We start from the raw sequence: 23,881 nt of genomic DNA, 5'->3' as shown, positions 1-23,881 counted from the left end.
GTTAATATTAGAGGCGCCTGGGTGGCTCAGTCGATTGATTGTCTGACTTCGGCTCAGGTCATGATCTTGCAGTCTGTGAGTTCGAGCCCCACGTCAGGCTCTGTGCTGACAGCTCAGAGCCTGGAGCCTGCTTCGGATTCTGTCTCCCTGTCTCTCTGCCCCTCTCCCGCTCGCACTCTGTCTCTCTCTCTTTCTCTGAAAAATAAATCAAAACTAAAAAAAATTTAAAAAGTAATATAAAGTGACCGAAAGTGACTTTAATTAGCAGCCAGGTTTGAAATCCTCTGCACTGTGCCAGATGTTTCCATTATCATCATCATCATCATCATCATCATCATCTGAGAACTACTGCTGCCCCCTGGGTTGGTTTGAATCCCCATGTCATTAGGTTGGGATTCTACAGTGGCCCTTCCATCTGGCCCTTCTACCTGTCAGGACTCAAACACTGATTTATAGCTGGCACAAGATTCAAAAGCACCCCTGACTCACAATATATACTTTAATTTGGAAGTTGGACACTTCCAATTTCACTCCATATTTTGTCCATTTTCTCCAAACAGCATCTTTTCTGTGTGTTAAGGTTTAATATTATGAAACTGCTAGTAATTGTTTTTGGACCTACAAAACCACCAATTTAATAGCTCATTGACGGAGGCCTTGTTTCTCTTTTATATTTATATATTTACTTCTAGTGCTTACAATTGGTATATGCTGTAAATATTAGTTAAAAAAAAAAGACTTCACATCTCTCTAAATTAGGGCTGCCAGGAAACAGAGGGTGTGGTGATTATTGGTAAGGAAAGTGGCTTAAAGAAAGTCAAGTAACAGATAGTTTCCACTGATTGAAAACTTCAGAGAACTAAAATGTTGTTGAAACACATTGTTGACCTTCAAGGTCAAAAATAAAACACCAAATTAAAATTATTTTTATGAGGACAGACACTAACAGCTAACTAAACAAATGAGTAAGAAATACGAAGACAAAATGAAAGCTAAATAAAAAAAAAAAAGTCTTAAGGTAAAACCCCACAGATTTAAGCACTCAAACCTCCAATCATGCCTTAGTCATCAAAAAATGAGTATTTTAATATGGATAGCAAAATATATTTGAAAATAGAAACTAAATTTTATTGATAAACCTAAAGAAAAGTTAATTCTTTGGTTTTGATAATTTATTTAATTTTGTTTTTATTTTTTTAATTTTAGTTTTAGTATAGTTAACATATGGTTTTGTTGTACAATATAGTGACTCGATAGGTTCATATATTACTCAGTGCTCATCAAGGTAAGTGTACTCCTAATCCCATCTCACCCATCCCCTACCCATCACCCCTCTGGCTTTGATAATTTAAAAGTTATTTATCTCCTCAGTGTCATTTTTTATAGATCCTCTTTGATGTGCTGGATTGGTGCCCTGCTTGTGAATATATACTCTTAACCTAAGCTATATTAATGAAAATAGGTAATCTTGATTCCATTTCTAGTATTGACAAATCTAAGGAATAACTCTGGCTATCTTCCTAAATTTCTCTCTGTGCTATTCTTACCTACAAGTTAGAGCCAAATAATAATAATCAATGACACTCCATAAATAAGTATGTGGCAAGTCTGCTCATGTTAATTTCGTAGTATTAGCTAATAATTCAGACTAGAATTTGTGAGAGGTAAAAGGCCTGGAGATAAACTATGGAACCCAATGCTGATATTGTATAAGAGAAGAAGTTAAAGTGCTCAGGAAGTCATGCAAATTGCCCCCAATCCTACTGTAGAGTGTGACAGAAATGAAAACAGAATTCTGGTTTCCAGACTCCTAGCCTGATATTCTCTCTACTAACATGTAACATGTTCTGACATCGGAAACTTAAAAAAAATTAAAAAGTAAGAGAGACAAATAAATCATGAAGGAAATATTATATTTTAGGAAACACTGTAAGCATAAGTTTCTCAGCTAAAAATCGATTATAAAAGGAGTATCAGTGTTTCATAGAACATTCTGAAAAGGAAAGTCTACTGAATCTATTGTAACTTTTAAGTGGCATCCTCTTGACTAAATTTCTCAGTGAAACTGTATAGGGTCACAGAATCCCGCATCACTATGATGAGACATCTTGATAACCAAACTTAGGTCATGTAGATGCTCAAAATGTTTGTTGAATGAATGAGTGAATGAATGAGTTCTCCCAACTACGGAACTCCATTACAAGAGAGGAAAGGATTTCCTCCCTTTCCTTAGAAACAGGGAACTTCTACTCCCGCTCGCTGTAGGTCTCAAAACTAAATAACCATTAGTTCCTTCTAAAACCCTGGAAGATTACTAAGCCAAGCCACAGAAACACCAAATTATAGACAACATACTGGCAGCTTTATAATAACAAATATTATTAGTAAGGAACTTCATCTATAATTTCCTCTAAAGGCTGTGATTATCACACAGATTAAACAGAACCAACACTTCAAACTGACAGCAGCCTTTTGGGGTAAATCCGCAGAAACACTAAGTGATCAATTAGTCTGAAACTCTGACAATTACCCTGCATTTCAAAGCTCTCCTAGGTCAGTCGGGAACTGTAAAGAGTAGTCCAAAACAGACGAGGAACCAACTGTGACATACAACAGGAAAGAGGCCAGTCTTTCAAGAGAATGTTGAAACAAGTTCATATAAAGCACAACAGAATTTTTCAAATCAATTTAAACTTCTTCCTCCAATCTAGAGTCTTTTTTTTTTCCCCTAACATCAAAAGAATCAGATTTTAGTGACTTAAAAGAAAGCTCTCTCTCTAGGTTTTTCACACTTGAATATCTTCACAGTCAAACAAAGAAATACCTAGGAACATGAAAGTTCAACCTCCCCAATAACAACCAACTTAAAACTTGATCGGAATTCAAAGCCTGAAATGCTACCATCAACTTAATTACAGTTGATATAAATAATTCCTTTCTTTTGAGTGAATAGTCCAGATTAACTGGGATTTTATCATGGACTGTTTAAACCAGCAGTAGGACACCCTAGAAGACATTCTTAAAAATTAAACAAAATTAATTTAAAATTTCTTACTCCTTTTGGGCTGAATTTATTTTGTAATACTTCATTCACTTAAAATTCCTTGTTCTATCTGTCTAACTCTTAAATGAGTATGTCCCTTTGTATTTACATTTCAAGTCTAATGAATGCCAAAACAAATTTGCATTCCTTGGCTTCTTAATCTGAGCACACTTTCTAAACAGCATAGAGCTGAAACAATATTTATCTATCTATTTCATGGTGAAAATGTTCACGCTATAAATCCAAACTCATTAGTTCATTAAAAGAATCATCAAGGTGTTTATTTCTGCCACAGTTAGGTTTCTTCTAATTAGTCCTTATCTTTATCTCCAGAAGGAAGATACTGCTGAAAGTGGTACAAATGCTTCATACATGAAGTAACCATAATTTATTATCCCCTCTGGGCCACTTTCGAAAGGGGGTGCTATAAATAATTTGGCCAGGACCACAGGTACAAAGTCAGGAAAACCCAGACATGTGGGTAATCTTTCTCCTGGGAGTTCAAGTGAGAACTCACCTTTTCATTTTAAGGCCCTCTGAGGATCTTGGGCAGGTTCCTAATGAAAGGGGTGTGTTCCAAGCCTTCGGGCGCCATGTTTATCTGATCATACCTTCCAAGGTATCATCCACCCTCACTTACCCGACCACCATGTCCTTGGGTCCGGCGGTTACAGTGCAGATCCCGTCCTCACAGTGTTTTCCCACCAGGCTGTGTGCATGCAGGTGGATGTTTTTTCCATTTGTGACCAACTGAACAATAACCTTTGCAGGTCCCACATAGTTGCAGATCTATACGAGAAGCACATTGAAAAAGTTAGTACATCTGACTATACTGTAGCATGGAAAAACACTTAAGACAAACCAGTAAGTATAAAAAGTACGTGATACAATATTAGGCATACCTATACATATAGGACCGCAGCTCCATTTTTCAAACTGGGTGAGGAGCAAATGGTGGGATGGAGATCAATTAAAATGCTAATGCCGGTTGTTAGTTGTTGTGTGTGGAGAGGATACACTCCCGCAGCAGGCCATTTCTAATGCTGCATGTACTGTTAAAGTTGGAATAGCACATCTCGGCTGCTGTGTAGCCATGAAGCGTCCCTTTCCTACTAACCAAGAACACACTTCATCTGCACCCTCATCACAACGGCCAGCCATGGGTGCTGGGAAAAGATCCACGAGAAGGGATTTGGGACTGATGGATTGATGGAAATAGAAGGAGAGAGAGGAGTAGAAACAGTGTACCTCGAGTCTCTGCCATGAGATTAGGCAGGAGGTGGAGTCTTGCCAGGGAAGGGGCTCTGAAATGTCCTCGGTCAGGACACATCAGCCTTTGGCAGCGCTCTCTGCTATGAGCTCTGACAACTGAGTTACGTATATCCAGGTCGCAGTACGTCAATTCAAATAAATGCACTTCCTACGTGCAAATCCTTAGATCTGACACCTACTTAGCGCTTGTCTTATAAAACCATATTTTTCCACTTAAGATAACTCATCTTTTTAAGTGTTATGCCTTTAAAATGATGACAACAGCAATAAAAAGGAAGTAGCATGGAGAAAATGGCATTTTAAAGCAAAGACAGCTTGGACACCCTTTCTCCTCTAGTTGGTCCTCCAGCCCCCTGTAGCAAGTAGACCACAGATTCCTCCCTTGAGAAAGCCCCAATATTAAAATCATACTAACAGAATAGACCAATTTGCCTTATGTTTACTTTTCTGAATCCCACAAGGCAGAATTCTGTGATAAATTCAGCCAAACTATTGGAAAGGCACTATATTTCCTCAAAGGGTAACCAGGCACCCTGGTTTGCCTGGGACAGGGTGGGGGGTGGGGTTCCCAGGGCTTTCAGGCTAACACTGGGAAGAGTTCGTCACCCTATTTCCTTAGCGCATATTTTCTCCCTTTGAGGGAGTGAGTGAACCTAAACTCAGGATCTCCCAACCATATGATCATTAGAGATATTTTAATCTGTACAAGCAGCCCATAGCTTGGAAGGAAAAGAAAGTGGACAGGAATCCCATCTAGCCACAAATCCTTGATGTAAGTCTTTCTGACATAAACTTGAGGAAGAACCTACACTTGCCAATTAAATTTCTTGGAAAAAGACAGAATCCCTTTCAACCAGTCTACTTCTCCTATAAATACCATCAAACAGATCCATATTCCATTGAGGCAAGGTTTTGTTAGGATTTTTTCAGTATGGATTTTTTTTTCCCAGTCCAATCTCTCATTGCAAGAGTTGAGAAGAAGTTGATCAGGGCTGGGACTGTTTGGCAGAGGGTTTGGGGGAGAGAAGTTTCCTGCCCTGAGCAAAGGACAGAATCCTTTCTAATCAATAGTGCAGCTCCCCTCGAAAACCCTAGGGCCTCTTTGCCCGAACTTCGGCCCAGAGCTGCTGCTAAAGTTTGCTTTCAAACCCTGTAATGCTCCTTCCCAAGAAGTGGCCTTCTGTCCTTGCAGAGCAAACTCATCACTAAGAATGTTAAGGATTAAACTTGTTTTTGACCACCAGCTCAAAGCACAAATAAATAATTTCTTAAATAGGTACAGCACTTAAAAAAGCCTTCTGGGCATACAAATAATTATGAACTTGGTTGCTTTCCCTTTTAAAGGATGCAGAAGAAAGCCTCTGCCCTTCAGGACAGGACAGGACAGGACAGGACAGGGAATGAAAAGCTCGGGTTTGCTCCAAAACTGGCTGTTGTGCCTGCATACCCCCTGGATTGCCGATGCCAGTTCAGGGCCATGGTGTCAACATGTGAGATCAGCCTTTGTTATGATGACATATTCTACAGGGACTTCTTTAGCAGTAAATGAACAGTGAAAAGCACTAAATAGACCATGTAATTGCACTTCTAAGTGCATGGAGCACAGAAATGCAACAGTGTAAGGCATGATGAAATGCTTCACTTGGGTGAAATCAGGGAGGCTTTCCACCTAAGCAGAACATCGGAAGGAATCCAGCGATCAGAGCCCCATCGCTCTGGATAGTGGGACCCTTCAATTTCCCCACTGGGAAGGAATCAGTCACTAGCACTGAAGGAAAGAGTGGGAGGTGTCCTCAAAAAGTACTCACATCTTTTTCTTGCTATTACTTCATGAGCGAAGGGTGGCAAGAATGAGGAACTGAGTAGTCTCTGAGGTAAAAGGACCTGAAAAAGTTGCCAGTGACTAATGTGAAGTTTGATCCATTTGAAAGACTTCAGGTCAGCATGGCATCATCTGGTTTTTACATCGACCACAGGGCAACGACAGGGAGGCCCCTGGGTTTTGTGGACTTTCCAAAATACTGACTGAAAGAAGAAAGCTGAAGTGCGGGGACAGAAAAAAAATGATACTATTTTCAGGTTATGTGGCAGATGAAGAAAATGGAATTCTACCTTAGAGGAGGGTGTGTTTCAGAGAATGCCACCATGACTGAGAGCTATTTGCAACTGATTCAGAAATTCGTGTCTTCTACAGAGAATTTGGTTATTTTTATTCAGCCTCCCATTTACTTCTTTGAATAGTGGTTCCCTTGAAAATTACCTTTACAGAAAGCAACTGTATCTGCCAGGAAGGCTGGGTTTATTTTTGAAAGAGTCTGAACATAGCAGGCTCTTAAATGCTAAGAGCTTAAATATAAGTTAAGCTTTTCAGTGGAAGCGAGGGAGACAAAGGTGAAAATGTGAGTAATCAGCGACCGAGAGACACTGTAAGCGTGTACTCCAGGGGCAGACTAGCTAGGTTTGAAGACAGTTTCACCATTTACTAGCTGTGTGACCTTGGGCACTGTTTGGTTCCTCGTTGTAAGGATTAAATATGTTAAAGTCTTTAGAACATGGCCCAGCAAATAAGAGCAATATACAGTGTTAACTATTATCTTCTTGATCCCTGTAATGGACTCCCCTCCCTGGAGATATTAAATGATACACCTGCCCTGAGGTGATTTTTTAAAAATTCTGTCTTAAAAGACCAATTCGGGCCACTTTTATTCCTAGGGTAAGTTCCCCCTCCATCCCCCCCCCACCCCTCACGTGACATATTTTATTGGTCTTTGTTAATTTTCTAGTAATAATTGTGTTATTACAGTAACAGCTATCATTCTTGGAGGTGCTCAGGATTTCTCAGCTCCCTTGATGAAATTAAACCTTTCTTCCAGGAGCTTTATGACTCAATACCTACTGATGACCGCGGGCTTTTTGAGTAAAAACCAGAAACCTAGTGTCGCAGATAATACCAAACTGAGTCAAATCACCTCCTTTTATTTCAAGTTACTCTGACATGCTCTAGCAAAGTTCATACTGGTTCTTAAGAGGTGATTAACTAGGCTAAAATTTTCTGGGAATTAGAATTTGAAATGTCCAGTTTACTTACTGAGTAAATTCGACCACATCACACTGGCAGAAGAGTTAACACGAATGTATGAGGGTGACACATGAAGTAGTTCTTTTCTGCTTAGTTTTTCTCATGAAGGGATGATGGTGATGATGATAATTGGTGGGAAGAAGGAGGAAAAACATCCACAATTTTCAAACAGAAATCTACACTAACTTTACTTGCATACCTAACTTTGTCCTCTACTGCTAAAGCCGCAGAGCAATGTGATTAAATCCAAGAGCTCTTAAGTCATGCTGCCAGGCTCAAATCCCTCTGCTGCCACTTATCAGAGCCGGGTCAACAGGGAAAGATGGTTAACATCTCTGGACATCAATTTCTCCATCTTTAAAATGAAAGGAACAATGCAGTTGATTTCACAAATTGTTTGAGGATTAAGTGAGTGAATACATCGCTTGGCACCTAATGGGATTAGCAAACTCAAGGATAAACCCATTCTCCTCTCCAGGCTATTACTTCACTGATAACCAAAAATGTACCCATTTATTCAGTATTTATTAGGCTCCTTCTAAGTTTCATGCACTGCATGCAGTAGGTCAGGGAGTGAAGGGATACAACGTGAGTGCAAAACAGATAGAACTTCTGTTCTTATGGGAATTAAAGAGCGGGGCTGATACTACTCAAAGAATCTCACAAATAAATGTAAATGCCTAACTGTGAAGCCCTTACAAAAGACATACATAATGGGGATTTGACCTGGTCAGGAAGTCAGAGAAAGCTTCCTGAGGGAGTAATGAGGGCTGAGCTCTGAAAGAAGGGCAAGAGTGTAACAAAGGAAGGTGTGGGTGGGAGACAAGGAGCTGAGAAGAGTGTTCCCAGCGGGGAGAACAGCATGTACAAAGGCACTGTGGTGAGAGTCCCCCTCTTTGTCTCCCCAACCATACTCCTTACTACCTCGGGGGGTGTCCCTCCCTTCTCTTTCTTATTTAGAACCACTCATTCCTCAAAGTAAGACCTAAATATGAATCTTCCATGACACTCTCCTCACCACTTTGACCCACAAAAACCCACTACTGTCCCCTTTTGGGGAGAATGTGATTGGAGTGGGGCAGGAACACCAAATCAACTGATTACAACAAGAAGGTGGTAACACCAATTGGCAACTAAAGGGTTATTGGCTTATCTCTCTTGCTTGTTAAACTCCCAGAGCACATACACCAATACCTCCTAACATACTGTTCTCGTGAAAGGGAAGGGAGTATGTTTACTCAGCCAATCTTCACATCAGCCCTGTGGGGTCAGTAGAGGTATCCCATTCCACAGCTGAGGGAAGTGAGGCACATTAAGGTGAAGCGAACTGCCACCATTCCCATAACCGGAGTGCTGGGAAGCCTTCTGAAGCCGTCTGTCCAAAGCCACAGCCAACTCACATTTTCCATTACGTTGGCTACTGCTGGCTCAACGACTTTCTCTTTTGTGTGTGTCCAGTCTGCCCAGTGTGGTGCAGCTCTCCCTTGCCTAGTACGGTGCTGGTACATGACAGCTATTCCTGAATAACCTGTTCGTTTGGTTTTGTTGGTGTGTGTTGTGAGAAAGGAGGTCTCAGGGTCAGTAGTGAGGTGGCAGAAGTACACTTGTCCTCTTGCAAGGCTCCGCATTAAAAAAATCATGCCACAGACATCATTCAACCATGCCCTCATTCTTCCCTGTTGGGTTGCAAGTCAGATTGTAAAACAAGAAGTTGAAGGAGGAGGCACAGGGAGAGGGAAGAAGGAGGAGCATGAAGAGGAGAAAAAGGACAGTAACAGTTTTCATAATATGTCTTCTCTCAGTGATGACAAATCGATGTTATTGTTCTTTATTATCTGTCAAGCACCCAGGGAGTATCGAATAACCTGTATTAAAGGAAATAGGACACAACCACGTCTAACACAGTTTCTGGCGTAGAGTAGGAAGATGCTTGGGAAGGTTAGTTCTTTCTTTTTCAGGTAAGGGATTTAAAGCTGATCCAATCTGGGATCAAATCGCAGCTCTTTCTTCTTCCACCCATGTGGCCTTACATAAGTTTGGCAACCTCTCTGAGCCTCACGTTCCACATCTACAAAACGGGTCAATGATGTGACCTCAGATGGCTGTTGTGATGTACTGGCACGTGGCGGGTACCACAGAGGCACCAGTTTCTTTTCTTCTCTTTTATTTATAAAGGGCCCGTTTCTCCTTAGGTCTCTCGGCAACCCTTTTGGGTAGACAGGGATGGCACTATCATCCTCATTTTGCGAATAAGAAGACAGAGGTTCAGACAGATTAACAAGCAACGTAACCCAAGGTCGAACAGCCAAGACACGGAGGGACCTTGGAATTCGTCCCATGCCTTCTGAACGTGAAGTGAGGTGTTCTTAGGTAGGATAATGCGAAAATATACTCTTTAACACATTCATTGGTGATGACAGGGTTGTTTCTCCAACAATGCTCCTGGCTTTGCCCTGATTCAGTCACACTCTTTTACTTTGTTTATTGCCCTACTTGTTTGACCAACAACACATATGACTCACATGTTAGGCTGGGATAAGAAAGGCAAACAAACCATGCCATTAAGACAACAAAACATGCTAAGAGGGTGTTATCCACAACACAGAGAGAGGAATAAAATCTCTGTCTACATAAAACTTTGAGTTTTCTGCTTTAAAACTTTGAGTTTTCTGTCATACTTTGACCTAAAAATTTTTTTGTCTGTTCTATTTTAATTTTCAGCTTTATTACATTAAGAGAGCTGCTTATAAATCATGATTCTTTCAGAGAATCAAGTAACACTTTTCTTCAGGAATTGTTAGGACTTGTACCTCAACAGGTGTCATTACCTCATTAACAAATTACAAATAAATCTTTACCCTTCATATGGCCCAATTATCCATGGCTGCAAAAGAACACGGGAGGAGTACACGATACGTAACTTAGGGTTGAAGTATGTTACAAATGTTCACTTATAAGCCAGTTTTTTGGGATTTGGGTTTAGGCTGAAACAGTGGCATTCTGGTACCATTTCTTTTCTACATCTCTTACTTTCCTCGCTGCACTATGTGCATTCTCAAATTCTTTTGCTGTTGTTGAACAAAGCATGAAATATATAATATCTAGTCAGTCCTTCAAAAAGATATCCTGACTCTTGACCACTTCTCACCACCGTCACTGCTGCTCCCTGGTTTAAAGCCATCGTGATCTGTCTCCTTCCCATGCCTGCCCCACTTTCCACTGCCTAGTCTCCTGAGCCATCCTGCTCAAGTCAGGTCATGCCAAGTCTTGTCACTCCTCTGCTCAAAGTCCTCCCAAAGTGAAAGCTGTTGAAGCTGAATGATTAGTACAAGGGGACTCATTATGTTGTTCCAAGTATATATGATTAAGATTTTCCATGATAAGAAGTTAAAGAAAAACAACTCCAAGCCCTCCAGTGTCTTTCCATCTTAACAGCCCTGGGTGAACTGACACCCCCACCTCCATTTCCTCTTTGATTTTGTTTCTTACTGCTCCCAGCCAGGCGGCCTCATCGGCCTGGGCCTGCGGGCTGTTCTCGACCTGGCCAGCTCAGCTCCCGCCTGAGAGCTTCTGCACTGCTGTGTCCTCTGCCTGGAACGCCCTTTCCCCGGAAACCTGCATGTTCTCTTGCTTTCCTTCAGGCTTTGCAGAAATGCCACTCTCTCAGGGGGACTTTCGTTGCTCACCCTACCCCTGTCTAAACCTGACCACTCCAATCCCTGCATTCCTTGCACCTTTCTTCTGCTTTTTCTTCCTACTAAATACCATTTAATTCACTGCACATTTTACTTATATTTTGTCGATTAGAATAGAGGCTCTATCAGAGTAGGGACACTGATTCCTTCCTGGGTAAATCTCCAGTGCCTGCAATATTTGTCACATCGTCAGCATTCAATAATTAATTGTCTAGTGAATGCACAATTAAATAATTAAGATACAATTAAAATGTTATCCATGGAAGGCAACTGATTAAAACATAAAGAGCTGTATCAAGTAGGAAGTGGAAATAAGGCAATTATATTCCTTCTCTTGTTATTTTGTCTTTTCAAAAAAGTAAAATGGCTAGATCCTGGTGTCACCTCTCAAATAGGCTATTTAAATTAGAACATGATTATTATACACCAGAACATTAGCCTAAGTTGGTAGAAGGGTGTCTAGGTAGGGGTTGTAGAACCCCAGGATGGTGACAGGATGGTAACTGCTGAGTGGCAGGAATTCAGGCAGCTGTGGGAAAGTGAAGGGAAGGTCACTCTTAAATCATTTCCCTGGGAAACCCAAGCTAGCAGCTCTTAAAGTCCAAGACACCCCCGCATACTTTCCTCTCTTCATCCTAACTGCTGTTGCCCATCAGGCATTCTTTTGCTGTGCTGGAGTCTTAGCACCTGCCTCAAATCATTATTCTTTGCTTTGTTATTGCCCTCAGGGACCCAGAATTCGCATTTCTGGTCCACCCCATTTTCACCGTCCCTTCCTCCTCTTGTGAGAAGGCTCTTTGATGTTCACTCTGGTGACTGACAGGAATAACCACCCGCAGGACTTTATCATGATACAGTACAGCTACACCTGCAAGATCTCAATCTACTGGGCTCCCTTTCAACAAAGAGGACCAGGCTCTGGAGTCAGACAGACCTGGCTCTGAGTCCTGGCTCCTCCCATTCCTAGCTGTGTGCTCCTGGGAAAGTTACTTAGTCTTTTTGACTGGGTTTCCCATCTGGATAATGTGAATACAAATATATAATCTCTGAATTTTCACATGGATTAAAGAAGATCATTTAAAGGGTCTAGTACAGTTCTTGATACGTGGCAGGCACAAAATAAAGGACAGTGGTTCTTTTTAAAAAGATTTTTTTTTAATGTTTTATTTATTTTTGAGATAGAAAGAGACAGAGCATGAGCAGGGGAGGGGCAGAGAGAAAGGGAGACAGAATCTGAAGCAGGCTCCAGGCTCTAAGCTGTCAGCACAGAGCCCGACGTGGGACTTGAACTCACGGACTGTGAGATCATGACCTGGGCTGAAGTCGGATGCTTAACTGACTGAGCCACCCAGGTGCCCCTAGGACAGTGATTCTTATTTGTGTCTTCCTGTCTTAAGCAGTTTATCTGCAGTTGAGATTTCCTCTCACTTTGTTGAGAAGGTAGAAGCCATTGCATGAGAATCTTTTTAACCTCCCTTCTCCTTATTGCTCCCCAGGCTCAAAGTGTCCCTATTACTTCACATATCCTCTCCTAATTCCAAGAAAGGTAGGTCTGTTCCCGTTTCCAGAGCTGACCACTCTGTTTTTGCCTAGTGCCATACTTATGCCAGACATCCTTGAATTACCTCTCTCTTCCTCTCAAGGGGACCTTTCCTCTTAGTCACAAAACATGTATAATCTTTTTCCATATTCTAAAAAATCCCTTTCCTGATAATGATGATGACAACTGTAAAGGTTAGCATTTATTCAAATCTATGGGCCAGGCACTACACCAAGAAATACAGAATGATTCTTTAATTTCATCTTCTTTAATAACCCAGTGAGAAAGGTTCTTAAAAGGTACTTATATGCCTGCTTCAGTGCCATTCTCTTTTTCCTTACCAAGTATGCAAACAGAGCTCTGATCACCCACGCTGTACTTCCTCTGTAGCCTACTGAATCTGTAGCCCTTTGTAAATTAACTAAATCCCCTATCCCTCAAATGAAAAGTGCGTCAAGGTCATGATTGACTCCACGTTTCCAAACCCAACAGCCATTTCTTATTCTTCATCCAGTGTAACCTCTCAGAAATCTGGGATGTGTGTGTTACTGTTCCTTCTTAGAAACTGCCCCCCCTATCACTTTTTCGACACTTCTGCTAAGGTGCTCTCCTTCCTCCCCAAAGAGAAGTCTTTTCAGAGATCTAGCCCTTGGTCCACTTCTAATCTTTACCATGATCGCTCTCTTGATGCTCTTATCTGGTTTCCCAGATTTCATTGTCTGTGCCATGCAGATAACTCCTTAATTTCAATCCCATGTGCTTATCTTCCTTTTAAGCATCTGTAACACTTTCAGCTGTTTGTTGAGCATCTTCCTGTCCATGACATCCTTATAACTCAATTTGCCCGTGACTGAACTAATCGCCCTTGTTCTCGAACCTACTCTACTGGCCGATAGACAAAACCACCACCTTCCACACAATTGCACCAGAATCCTCCCTATCATCCTAGGTTCTTCTGCTGTCCTTCACATTTTAATCAGCTGCCAAATTTCGACCAGGTCATACCTCTAGAATCTCTGGCAATTGTCTTTCTTCTCTATTTGCATTGCCTTAGTTCATCTATCTCAACCTGAACTCTGAGCTTAACTCCTGAAGAATCACTGCAGTTCTTCTAGCTGGTGTCCCTGTGCCTTTCCCTTCCAAAGTCCCTGAGCACATTGCTACCAAGTTTGTATTCCTAAAGCACAATGCTGAGTACAGCATATCAGTCTTATACTGAAACTTATATAGTAATCTAACCATTTCCCACAAAACCCAGACTAAATTCTTGAGCGATACACAATCTGGCCCTGTCCTACCTCTCTAACCTTATTCCCACCTTTCTCTTTCATGTACTCTTCATGCTAGCAGAATTATCCATTATTCCCATTCAACCTCAGATTTCTACTTTTTTTTTTTTTATTTTTTTTATTTTTTTAATTTTATTTTTGGGACAGAGAGAGACAGAGCATGAACGGGGGAGGGTCAGAGAGAGAGGGAGACACAGAATCAGAAACAGGCTCCAGGCTCTGAGCCATCAGCCCAGAGCCTGACGCGGGGCTCGAACTCACGGACCGCGAGATCGTGACCTGGCTGAAGTCGGACGCTTAACCGACTGCGCCACCCAGGTGCCCCTCAGATTTCTACTTTTGAGGCTTTGCTGCGGATTTTTCTGCTTGTGCTGTTTCCTCGAGCTAGATCTTTACTTTTGCATTTCTACCTTTCCCTCAAGATTCAGGCCAAAACCTCTGCCTCAAAGTCTTCTATGACCAACCTAACTAGCTGGCTCTTACAAGTCTGTCTTGGGGCCATCAGGTTATTCATTCTTCCATTCAAAAAAACAAAACAGAACAAAACCCAAAAAACAAAAACCTAAACAACTTTATTCAACAGTCTCTACATGGCAGTCACAGGTGCTGACTATGTAGTGGTGAATAGAACAAACACAATATTTTCATATTTCAGGTCTTTAAGGACATATCTCAGTTCTTCTGTGAACTGATTGATCCTTGAGGACAAAGGCGCTACTTAATTCTTCTTTCTATGTCCCCAACCCTCAGCACAGAAACTTTTAAGTTCTTCTTAAAAGAACTAATGACTCTGGTTCCATCTTGGGTTTCAGTACCAACTAACTAACTAAATAAATAAAAATAAACAAAAGAACTAACGACTGAATAAATCGTTGGCTTCAGGCTACCCGGAGAACGAAGGAGCAGCAAAGTGCTCAACCGCCCTGGGCCAGCAGTGACTGGAGGCAGCTGACACAGGGCCCAGCAAGCTGTCTCACTCTGAGGTCTGGGAGGTCTGGGAGGTCTCTGCAGAGGTGTTACTGTCCTGTGATAGGGTCTGTCTCACTAACACAACCATGAGGGATCACCCTGAGGAGTTTCTAAAAAGTTTCAACAAAAGGCCAGTAAACTTGTGAAATTCTCCTAACGCTACTAACTCCCTGGCTTGGAATCACAGTTGGGACGTGGACCCCTGGCACCGTCTTCGTTACTTAGAAGACTATTTTTTGAAGCACTCGGACTCCCTTAGGCTTTTCCACTGAGAAAAATAACTGCCATTTACACACAGACCGGCTGCAGGGATGCTACATCTTTCATTTTTATAAGTTAAATTCTCAGGTGAAATTTAACCCTGACGTGCAATTTCCCAGTTGTGCAGGGGCTCGGCCAACGTGGTGGGATGGGTGGAAAACAATCAGCAGGGTAGGTTCCTGGTAAAACAGAAGTGAGACTGGGAGGAGGGAAGCACTGCCTTGACCACAGGCCCTGTGAGATCGGGGCGGTGAACCTCACACTCACCAGCCCTGCTTACACTCTGTCAGTGCGGCGACAGAGGAGGGCTCTCCGGGCCAGCATCCCAGAGACACGCCGGCACCTCCCACCCGAAAGCCGCCCTAACTTTACCGTGTCCGTTTATGCTGTCGAATCACTGAAAAATATCCCAGAAGTGCAAAATCAGGAAACTTTAACCTATCTAAAGCTGTAACTTATTTTCAAGTGTGACCCTGGGTTTGGGAGAAAACAAAAGGGATGCTGGCACAGTTTGTACAGTATGAATAAATTGTGCTTAATGGAAATGCCTCCAAATTCGTAGATTGGTGGAAGAATGTTCTCCTGAAGTCTGCGAATTTTCAGAGAAGTACGTCTGGGTTAATTTTTGGTGCTGAGTTTTAGCGCTCCAGTGAGCAGTTAGGGTTCTAGCCATCAGTTCCTGCTGCAACCCTGCGTTAACCACCTGTTCTCCTGGGCCCGGAATTCTCTGTTTGCAGAATTACTATATAAGGTCTGAGACATCTTCCAGCTCTAAAATTCTATGATTCTTTCTTATATGTAAAGTACACACAGGACAACGCCCAAAGATCACATTTTCAAACTGAAGAAAAAAAAAAGTTTAAAATCACAGAATTTCTGAGTTGGAAGGAACCTAACAGATAAACTTAATTTTAAAATTGCAAACATTTTAAAAACATTTCACCACAGTTACAAACTGAGAAAACATACAATCAACACTCAAATTACCTGTTGCATTGGGGCCTCTGATAGCATGGAAAATCAAAATTCAGAGACAAAGAAAACCTTTATGTTAGGCAAAGATTTCAACTTTTGTCATTAAAACTGAAAATGAGTACCCATAGTATTTATTTTCAGTTAATTCAAGGAAGGTGCCGCCTTGGGCAGTCAAGTCCTGATAATAAAGATCTGTCTTTTCTGGGGATATGTTAGAAATGCTTCAGTTACACAAAGGAGGGGAAAAAACAGACAAGCAAAACAAAGTCAGAAGGAGAAATTTTAGTCTACGAAAGTTTTTTCTTTTAATGCATACACACTACATAAAAATAATCAGAAGGATCAGACCAACCATAATTTTAGGTTTCTGATTTATTTATTCTTTGAAAATAGAGATTATTAATCAAAGTTGTTAACATTGTTTTTAAATAAAGTTTCTCAACACATTGTTTTTGACCCAAACTTGATTTAAGATCATTAAGATTATCTTCTGATTCTGATACTCAAATTTATTTGGGATTAGATAACCACTCCTTTCTTTCCTCTTAAAGGCATACAACCATCCTCATGATATATTTTTCTTGCTTAGAAAAGCTATTCTATCACTTTCATGGAAACCCACTGGTTAAAGAAGTAATTAAATAATTTGGCTTTCAATGACTGAAAGTACGTAGAGACATCATAAAATGATGTTTAATTTGTACTGGAATAAATACAGCTGCCTGTACAAAAATGTGGACCACTTTGGGAAGAAGACAATTAACGGCTCCTTTCTTCAGAAGGAAAGTACATAAGATAAGGCATTTCAACTCTTCTTCCGTGATTTCCTGTGGAAAACCCCTACTAAATTAGGAGAATTATGAGTGAGTAGAATTGGGAAATTTTCTTTGTCTGATTTCTTGTTGCCATTTTATTGGCTAATTTACATCCCAGACATTGATGGAGCAAAAGAGAAAACGCGACCTAAGTGTCAGACTGAGGTTAACCAACATGTTGTAGCATCTACATACTATGATGTAAGCAAATGAGGAAGGGGGAAACACCAAAATTTCTAACAAGCTCTAAAATAACATCAGCCAGGAATCTGGAAAAATGGCAGGACTTTAAACCTGCAAAAAAACCCTTCAATGTGATAACTTCCTATTGTTCAGTCTGTATAAAGTAACTGAAACACAAAGCATATGAAGGAAATCATACACTTTGCTGCTTGGATGAAATGTTCTGCAAGTTCTTAATTTCTATCATTTTAGGGATTTGCCAGAAAAGTGTAACTGCCCTATAACCAAATCCTGATTTCCTTTATTATACAGTTACGAATTTATTAAGCAAAAAAATCTTTCTAAAGGCATTAAAAAAAAAAAAAAAGAAAAGGAAATTTTCTGACCTGTAAAGGATCTTAACAGGAGTTAGCTTCCCTGCTCTGTAGTCTTCCAGTTTATTTATAAACCAATCCAGTGACCATGAACTTCATCCTGAGGCTATCTATACATTCTACCCTCAGGCAGCTGCTCTAACTCCCAGTGGCAAGGAAACCTCTTTCCCCTGGGGCTTCCATTCATTCCATTTATTTCATCCTCTTGTGATGGACAGGATAAAGCTCATCTTTTCTTTCCCTTGATAGCCATTCACATATTTGATGACAGCCGAATTCTCTAGGCTATAAATCTCAGGCTCAATGACTACTCCCTTCTGAAGAAGGTTTGAGTTCTGTCACCATTCTGCTCTGAACACACTCAAGGTGCTTTCTATTTCTGTACAAATGTGGTGCCCAGCAGTGTACACAATATTTCTGGTGTGTTCTTTCAACAAAGAGTGGAAGTGAGACCACCACCTCCTTGGTCTTATATAGCATACTTCTGTTAATGCCGCCTAAGGGGGAATTACTTACTTTTTGGATGCATTCATCTCCTTTAAAATGTAACTGCTTAAGAATTTAGCTCTTTGACCCAGCTTTTCAAAACTAATTTGAACTTAAATTGTGTTATCTATCACTTCATGTTCCTGCAAATGTGATAAGGTCTCCATTGAAGGCACTGATAAAATAAATTGAAGTGGTCAGGGAAAGATCTCGAGGCTGGAACTCTTCCTCTAGGTTGACATCACCAGAATGAGAAATACTGCTAACCCCTTAAGTACCAATCCAGAGATCACCAGCATCTCACTATTTTACCCCTTTAGAAATCCTGTAAAACAAGACATAGAGGTACATTTGGTGTGACTGGTTCTTACTAAGGTGCCTGAGATGGATATCCAGCTCTCTAGCCTCTGGTTTGGAAATACACCTATCAAATGCCATGAGCATTCTGTCACAAATTGGGGGTGGGGGTGGGGATTGTAAGTATGTAAGCAAGGAGGTGATCTCAAGTAAGGCTGCATTTTCCCCTGGCTCTCCCCAATATACACGCACGCACGCACACACACACACTCATGCACGCATACTTGCACACACACACTGCAGAGCATCCTTTGAAGAGGCATCCCTCCGGCAACTTTTGGGTAACAGCTGTATTATCATCCTGTATATGTCTGTTTCCATGTAACCCCGGGGGCAGAAATGATCACATTCATGTGTGTGACCATGGAACATAGCTCAGCACTCTGACTGGCATGTGGGCTGCACTAGATAAACATGTACTACATGAGCGTGAGGAAGGGAGGACAGCCAAGAGGCCTTTGAAACCTATACATGGAATGTTCTAGGTTTAGATGGATTCAGGTTTCTGAACTAGTAATCCAGAACACAATTTATATCAAGACTCTGATTCCTTTCCTGTCTATATTCTTATTTTTAAAAATAATAAAGCAGGGGTGCCTGGATGACTCTGTTGGTTAAGCATCCTGACTCTTGATTTCAGCTCAGGTCATGGTCTCAGTTATGAGACTGAGCCCAAGTCAGGTTAGGCTATGCACTGGGCGTGGAGCCTGCTTAGGATTCTCTTTCTCTGTCATCTCTCTTTGCCCCTCCCCTGCTCACATGTGCTGCGCTCACACACAACCTCTCTTTCTCTCTCTCAAAAAAAAAAAAAAAAAAAGTTAAAAAAAACTTGACTTCACCATGATTTCTAAAAAAGTCTAGTTAATTTCCTATAAATGACAGATAAAGAGATTGATAAATAGATATTCGAAAAACAGGGGCGCCTGGGTGGCTCAGTCGGCTGAGCGTCCGACTTCACCTCAGGTCACGATCTCGCGGTTCGTGAGTTCGAGCCCCGCGTCAGGCTCTGGGCTGATGGCTCATAGCCTGGAGCCTGCTTCCGATTCTGTGTCTCCCTCTCTCTCTGCCCCTCCCCCATTCATGCTCTGTCTCTCTCTGTCTCAAAAATGAATAAACATTAAAAAAAAAATTTAAAAAAAATAAAATTAAATCTATAAGGATGGGAAATCCTTAAAACTGAATACGAACGAAAAGTTTGACTGTGTAACCCAATGATACCATAAACCATATAGAAGGATAAAAATTTAATCCAAGAGATTTTTGAACTTGAATATCCTCTTTTGAATATATTTGAAGGTCAAAAGAACTGCAAAGAAAGTCTGAACTCTAGTTAGTAAGCTTGTACTAGTACTGACATTGGAATAGCAATTCAGAAGCTATTCTGTATGTGCCATAAGGCTGAGCAAAATGAGTAAGTACACTGATATCACTGGCAAGTAGGGTTTCTATTACTGGAGGAAGGAGATACAAATATGGAATGGGGGAAGGAAGGGAAGAAGCCTATGGTGTTAGACTGGAATCAGAGCTATCAGCAGAAATTCAAACCTGTTTTTAAAAATGAATTTTCTAGCTTTATCTACTGAAAGCCTAAGGAAATTTCTCCAGTAAAAGGAACCAGGTCTTCTTAAAGAGATGGAGAATCCCAGGACTGGCATAGGGAACGTATAGGATGAGCCGAGTGCATTCTATTATTTCAGAAATAAGGAAGTATTCAAAAATTGAGTGGGGACATAGCAAAAGGACAGAGGAGCTAGTACGAATGACTCTCACTGGCCAAGACTGGGACCAATTTAACCATCAAAATAAATAATGACAGGAATGGCTTATAATACATTGACTAATAACCAATGAGTACCTCCTGATACTAAAAAAGTTTTTAATGGAATGTGAAGAAGAGAAAGCTCTGATTTTTTTATTATTTATTTTTTTGAGGAAGTTTTTTTTTTAAAGCAGAATTCTAACTCACAAAAGGTAAAAGGAATGATATAAATAGAAAATCACAAGGTCATCATCAATTGCTAGTAATAATTAATTCAGGAGAGAATCATCCATGGATGCTAAAACCATTGGGAGAAAAAGATGAGCATGGTGGCTTGTACCAGGGTTGCAGCAGTGGAGGCGGTGACAAGTGATGAGATACTGGGGCAGTTCTGAAGTCACAGCCAATAAGATTGCCTGATGGGTTAGATGCGGAGTGCAAGAAGAAGAGAGGTATTCAGGACAACTCCAAGGTTTTTGCCTGGAACAACTGAAAGGATGCAGCTGCCATTTTCCAAGAAGGGAAAGATATTAGGAGGAGTAGACTGGTATGAAAGATTTGTTATGGAGAGAGTCCACTGAGGAATCTGAGGCAGAAGAGACCCATTTCAACTCCGAAAAGTTGGAGACATGGCTAAGGTCTAAGATATAGTGTCCCAACTCACTGGGACTAGGACATGGGTCACCAGATTCCTGGTCAGGTGTGGTAGGGGAGGAAAAGGAGTAGAAGACTGGTGAGATGGGAAGAATGAGATATAGAGCAGCAACTGGAGCGGAGCCTTGAAGGCTGGTCTAAGATGTGATGTTTCCATGTTATTACATCATGTTAATGGTGTCTTCTTTAGCTACATTATGATAGTACTTGTGTTTCTTTTGGGAAGCCTCACTCTAGCACTTTGAGATGTTGATGATGCATTCATTATCCAAACAAATTACTGGCCACCTGCTATATACTATTCCAGGTGCTGGAGATACAGCAGCAAAAACAAAAACAAAAACAAAACAAAACAAAACAAAAAACAGAAAAACAATTCCTGCCCTCTTGGAACTAACAATCATGCTATAGACATTTTCATGATTTTTTAAATTAAAAACATAAACATGTCTTGAATGAACATTTAAAGCTATAGATGTGTCAGCTGTTTTCATGTCAATTACTTCACTTAATCCTAATACTATTCCTGCAAAGTAGGTAGTTTTATTTTCGTCTTATAAATGAGGAAATAAAGTTGAAGAGATTAAGCGACTTGTAAAAGATCACATCACCTATACGTGGCACAATCTCGAGTGAGATCCAGCTTTTGCTTTTAAGTATGGTATTCTGCTCACTAGACCACAGCCCTATTTAACTACTATATGACAGATGTCTTCACTTCAGCAACTTAATCGGTTTACTCAGATCCTGCAAAGTCCCTGGTATCATGTAATGCATGAATAAAGCACCTCATATGAAGCAATTTATGATCTTCTGTTGATCTGACTATTGATCATTGGGGTTAATGGCTAGGATATGATCTCATGTTTTCTCTATGAAACCTTACAGTGGTATGGATGAAATTGGTTTGACCAGCTCACAGGAGTTGATTGTTAAATTTGCAGAAATTTTGCAAGCCAGTACTTCACGTTGACAGCTTGAAATTGACCATGGTGGCAGTATTTATATGCAGGAAACTGACAAATACTATAAATCAGGGCTTTGTTCTTCGGGAGAGCCAGTTACTAAACATTTACCAGCACACAACTGTACTGAAGGCCCAACAACTACTCAGTGGGAAAAATATCATAGAAATTACTTTCTTAAATAAATTATTCAAAATACTGGAAAACTTCTCTAACTTTTCTACTACTCCCTAAATATATACCAACAATATACAAGGGAACACTATATACACATGTAAATATCTTTCTGAGTGCAAAATGGAACTAAAATGGTCTTTATCCCATACTTTAGGGCCACTAGTTTATAAGCTTAATGACATAACATCCATGTAATGAGATGAGTAGTGCTCCCCCAAAGTTCATGTCCACCCAAAACCTCAGAATGTGACCTTATTTGGAAATGGGGTCTTTGCAGATGTAATTAATTAAGATGAGGTCATATGGGATTATCATGGGCCTGAAACGCTATGACTGATATTTCATAAGGGAAAGGAGAGACAGATTCAGACACAGAGAGACAGAGGGAAGACAGCCATGGGAAGACAAAGGCAGAGATTGGAGTGATGCAGCTATAAGCCATGGAATGTGAAGGATTGCCAGCAACCACCAGAAGCTAGAAAGAGGCAAGGAAGGATTCTTCTCTGGAGCTTCAGAGGGAGCATGGCTCTGTTGACAACTTATTTTTGGATTTCTAGCTCCTACAATTATGAGAGAATAAATTTCTGTTGCTTTAAACCACCCAGTCTGTGGTAATTTGTTATGGCGGTCCTAGGAAACTAATACAATACTCATGCAAATTAAATTAGCATGTGCATAGTGTTTAATATAATACAGTTAAGGAACCTAACGAATGTTTAATAAATTCCTTTCTGGAATCCTGCTACCTATAAGATCTTCATAAGAAATTACACATTACAGGGGCGCCTGGGTGGCTCAGTCAGTTAAGCGTCTGACTTCAGCTCATGTCATGATCTCACTGTTCATGAGTTCAAGCCCTGCATCAGGCTCTGTGCTGACAGCTCCGAGCCTGAAGCCTGCTTTGGAGTCTGTGTATCTCTCTCCCTCTGCCCCTCTCCCACTTGCACTCTGTCTCTCTCTCTGTCTCTCTCTCTCTCTCAGAAGTAAATAAACATTAAAAAAAAACAAAAACAAGATCATGTGTTACATCTAAAAGTAAGCTTTTGGTATAGTTTCTCTTTGCAATCTCCTACTTTACTAACCCCAGATAGAAGGAAGCACATGGTGTAAATAGAGTGGAAGCAATCCTGATTAGTGAGGTTGTGCTACAAATAAATTAGTGGACTGATGAAGCTTTTGTGTAACTCCGTGATTCCATAAACCAATCAGAAAGTTGCCATTCAACACTCAAATTAGTGTGTTTGGGTATACTAAATAAAAGCAACTATCATTTTTAAGTGCTTACTATGTGCCATGCATTGAATAACTCAATTTATACACATATCCTATACAGTAGGTACAATTTATACACATATCCTATACACACACTTGTCTCAACTTTGCAGATGAAGAAACTGAGGCCTGGCCAAGTTGAGTAACACTGCAAGTTAGTGGCAAAACTAGGAATCAACATCATGCATGCCCAGCCCTGAACTAACTGACTTTAGAACCAATGCTTTAAAGCCTAACAGTGTGGTCCACAAGCCAGCTGATGTCACCCCAGCCCTAGAACCTGTAAGTGTAGAACCTGAGATCTGTAGCTCTGTTACCTCCTTCTAGGACATCAGTCAGACACCTGTTACTCTCTCTCCTATACCCTTTATCTCACCCTTTCTTTCAAGTTTTCCATCTTTCTGTGCTATATTCCAGGAAACTATTTCAGATCTATTTTTTCAATTTAATAATTGAAATTGACAGTCTCTAATCTTGATTTTAACTCATTCCCTAAGGCAAATCAGTTTAGTGATTATATTTTTAATCTGGAATCCTGCTTTTTTCTTAACATTAGTTCATAAGCAGTTTTCCATGTTGCAGTCTTCATGTTAGTTTTTTAAAAGCAGTGGCATATTTCATTCCGTAGTTATACCATGATTTGCCTATTCATTTACCTGTTGTTATATCTTGTCCTTGTATGATATAAGTCCTTAGAACTTATCATAGAATCCAAG

General features: G+C 40.6%; 1 protein-coding gene across 4 annotated transcripts in view; it reads right to left on the bottom strand.

The window, feature by feature from the left end:
• Positions 1-23,881, bottom strand: part of NFKB1 (nuclear factor kappa B subunit 1) — a 118,890-nt gene that overhangs the window by 47,574 nt on the left and 47,435 nt on the right. For all 4 annotated transcript variants that reach the window (XM_049632132.1, XM_049632134.1, XM_049632130.1 and 1 more), the window contains exon 6: positions 3,684-3,832. In XM_049632132.1, the coding sequence (XP_049488089.1) occupies positions 3,684-3,832 (149 nt within the window). The remainder of the gene's footprint in view (positions 1-3,683; positions 3,833-23,881) is intronic.

The sequence above is a fragment of the Panthera uncia genome, chromosome B1 (genome assembly GCF_023721935.1).
Source record: "Panthera uncia isolate 11264 chromosome B1, Puncia_PCG_1.0, whole genome shotgun sequence".
Classification (NCBI taxonomy): Eukaryota; Metazoa; Chordata; class Mammalia; order Carnivora; family Felidae; genus Panthera; species Panthera uncia.
The sequence above is the reverse complement of the archived record's forward strand: the minus strand, read 5'-3'. Positions and strand labels throughout refer to the sequence as shown.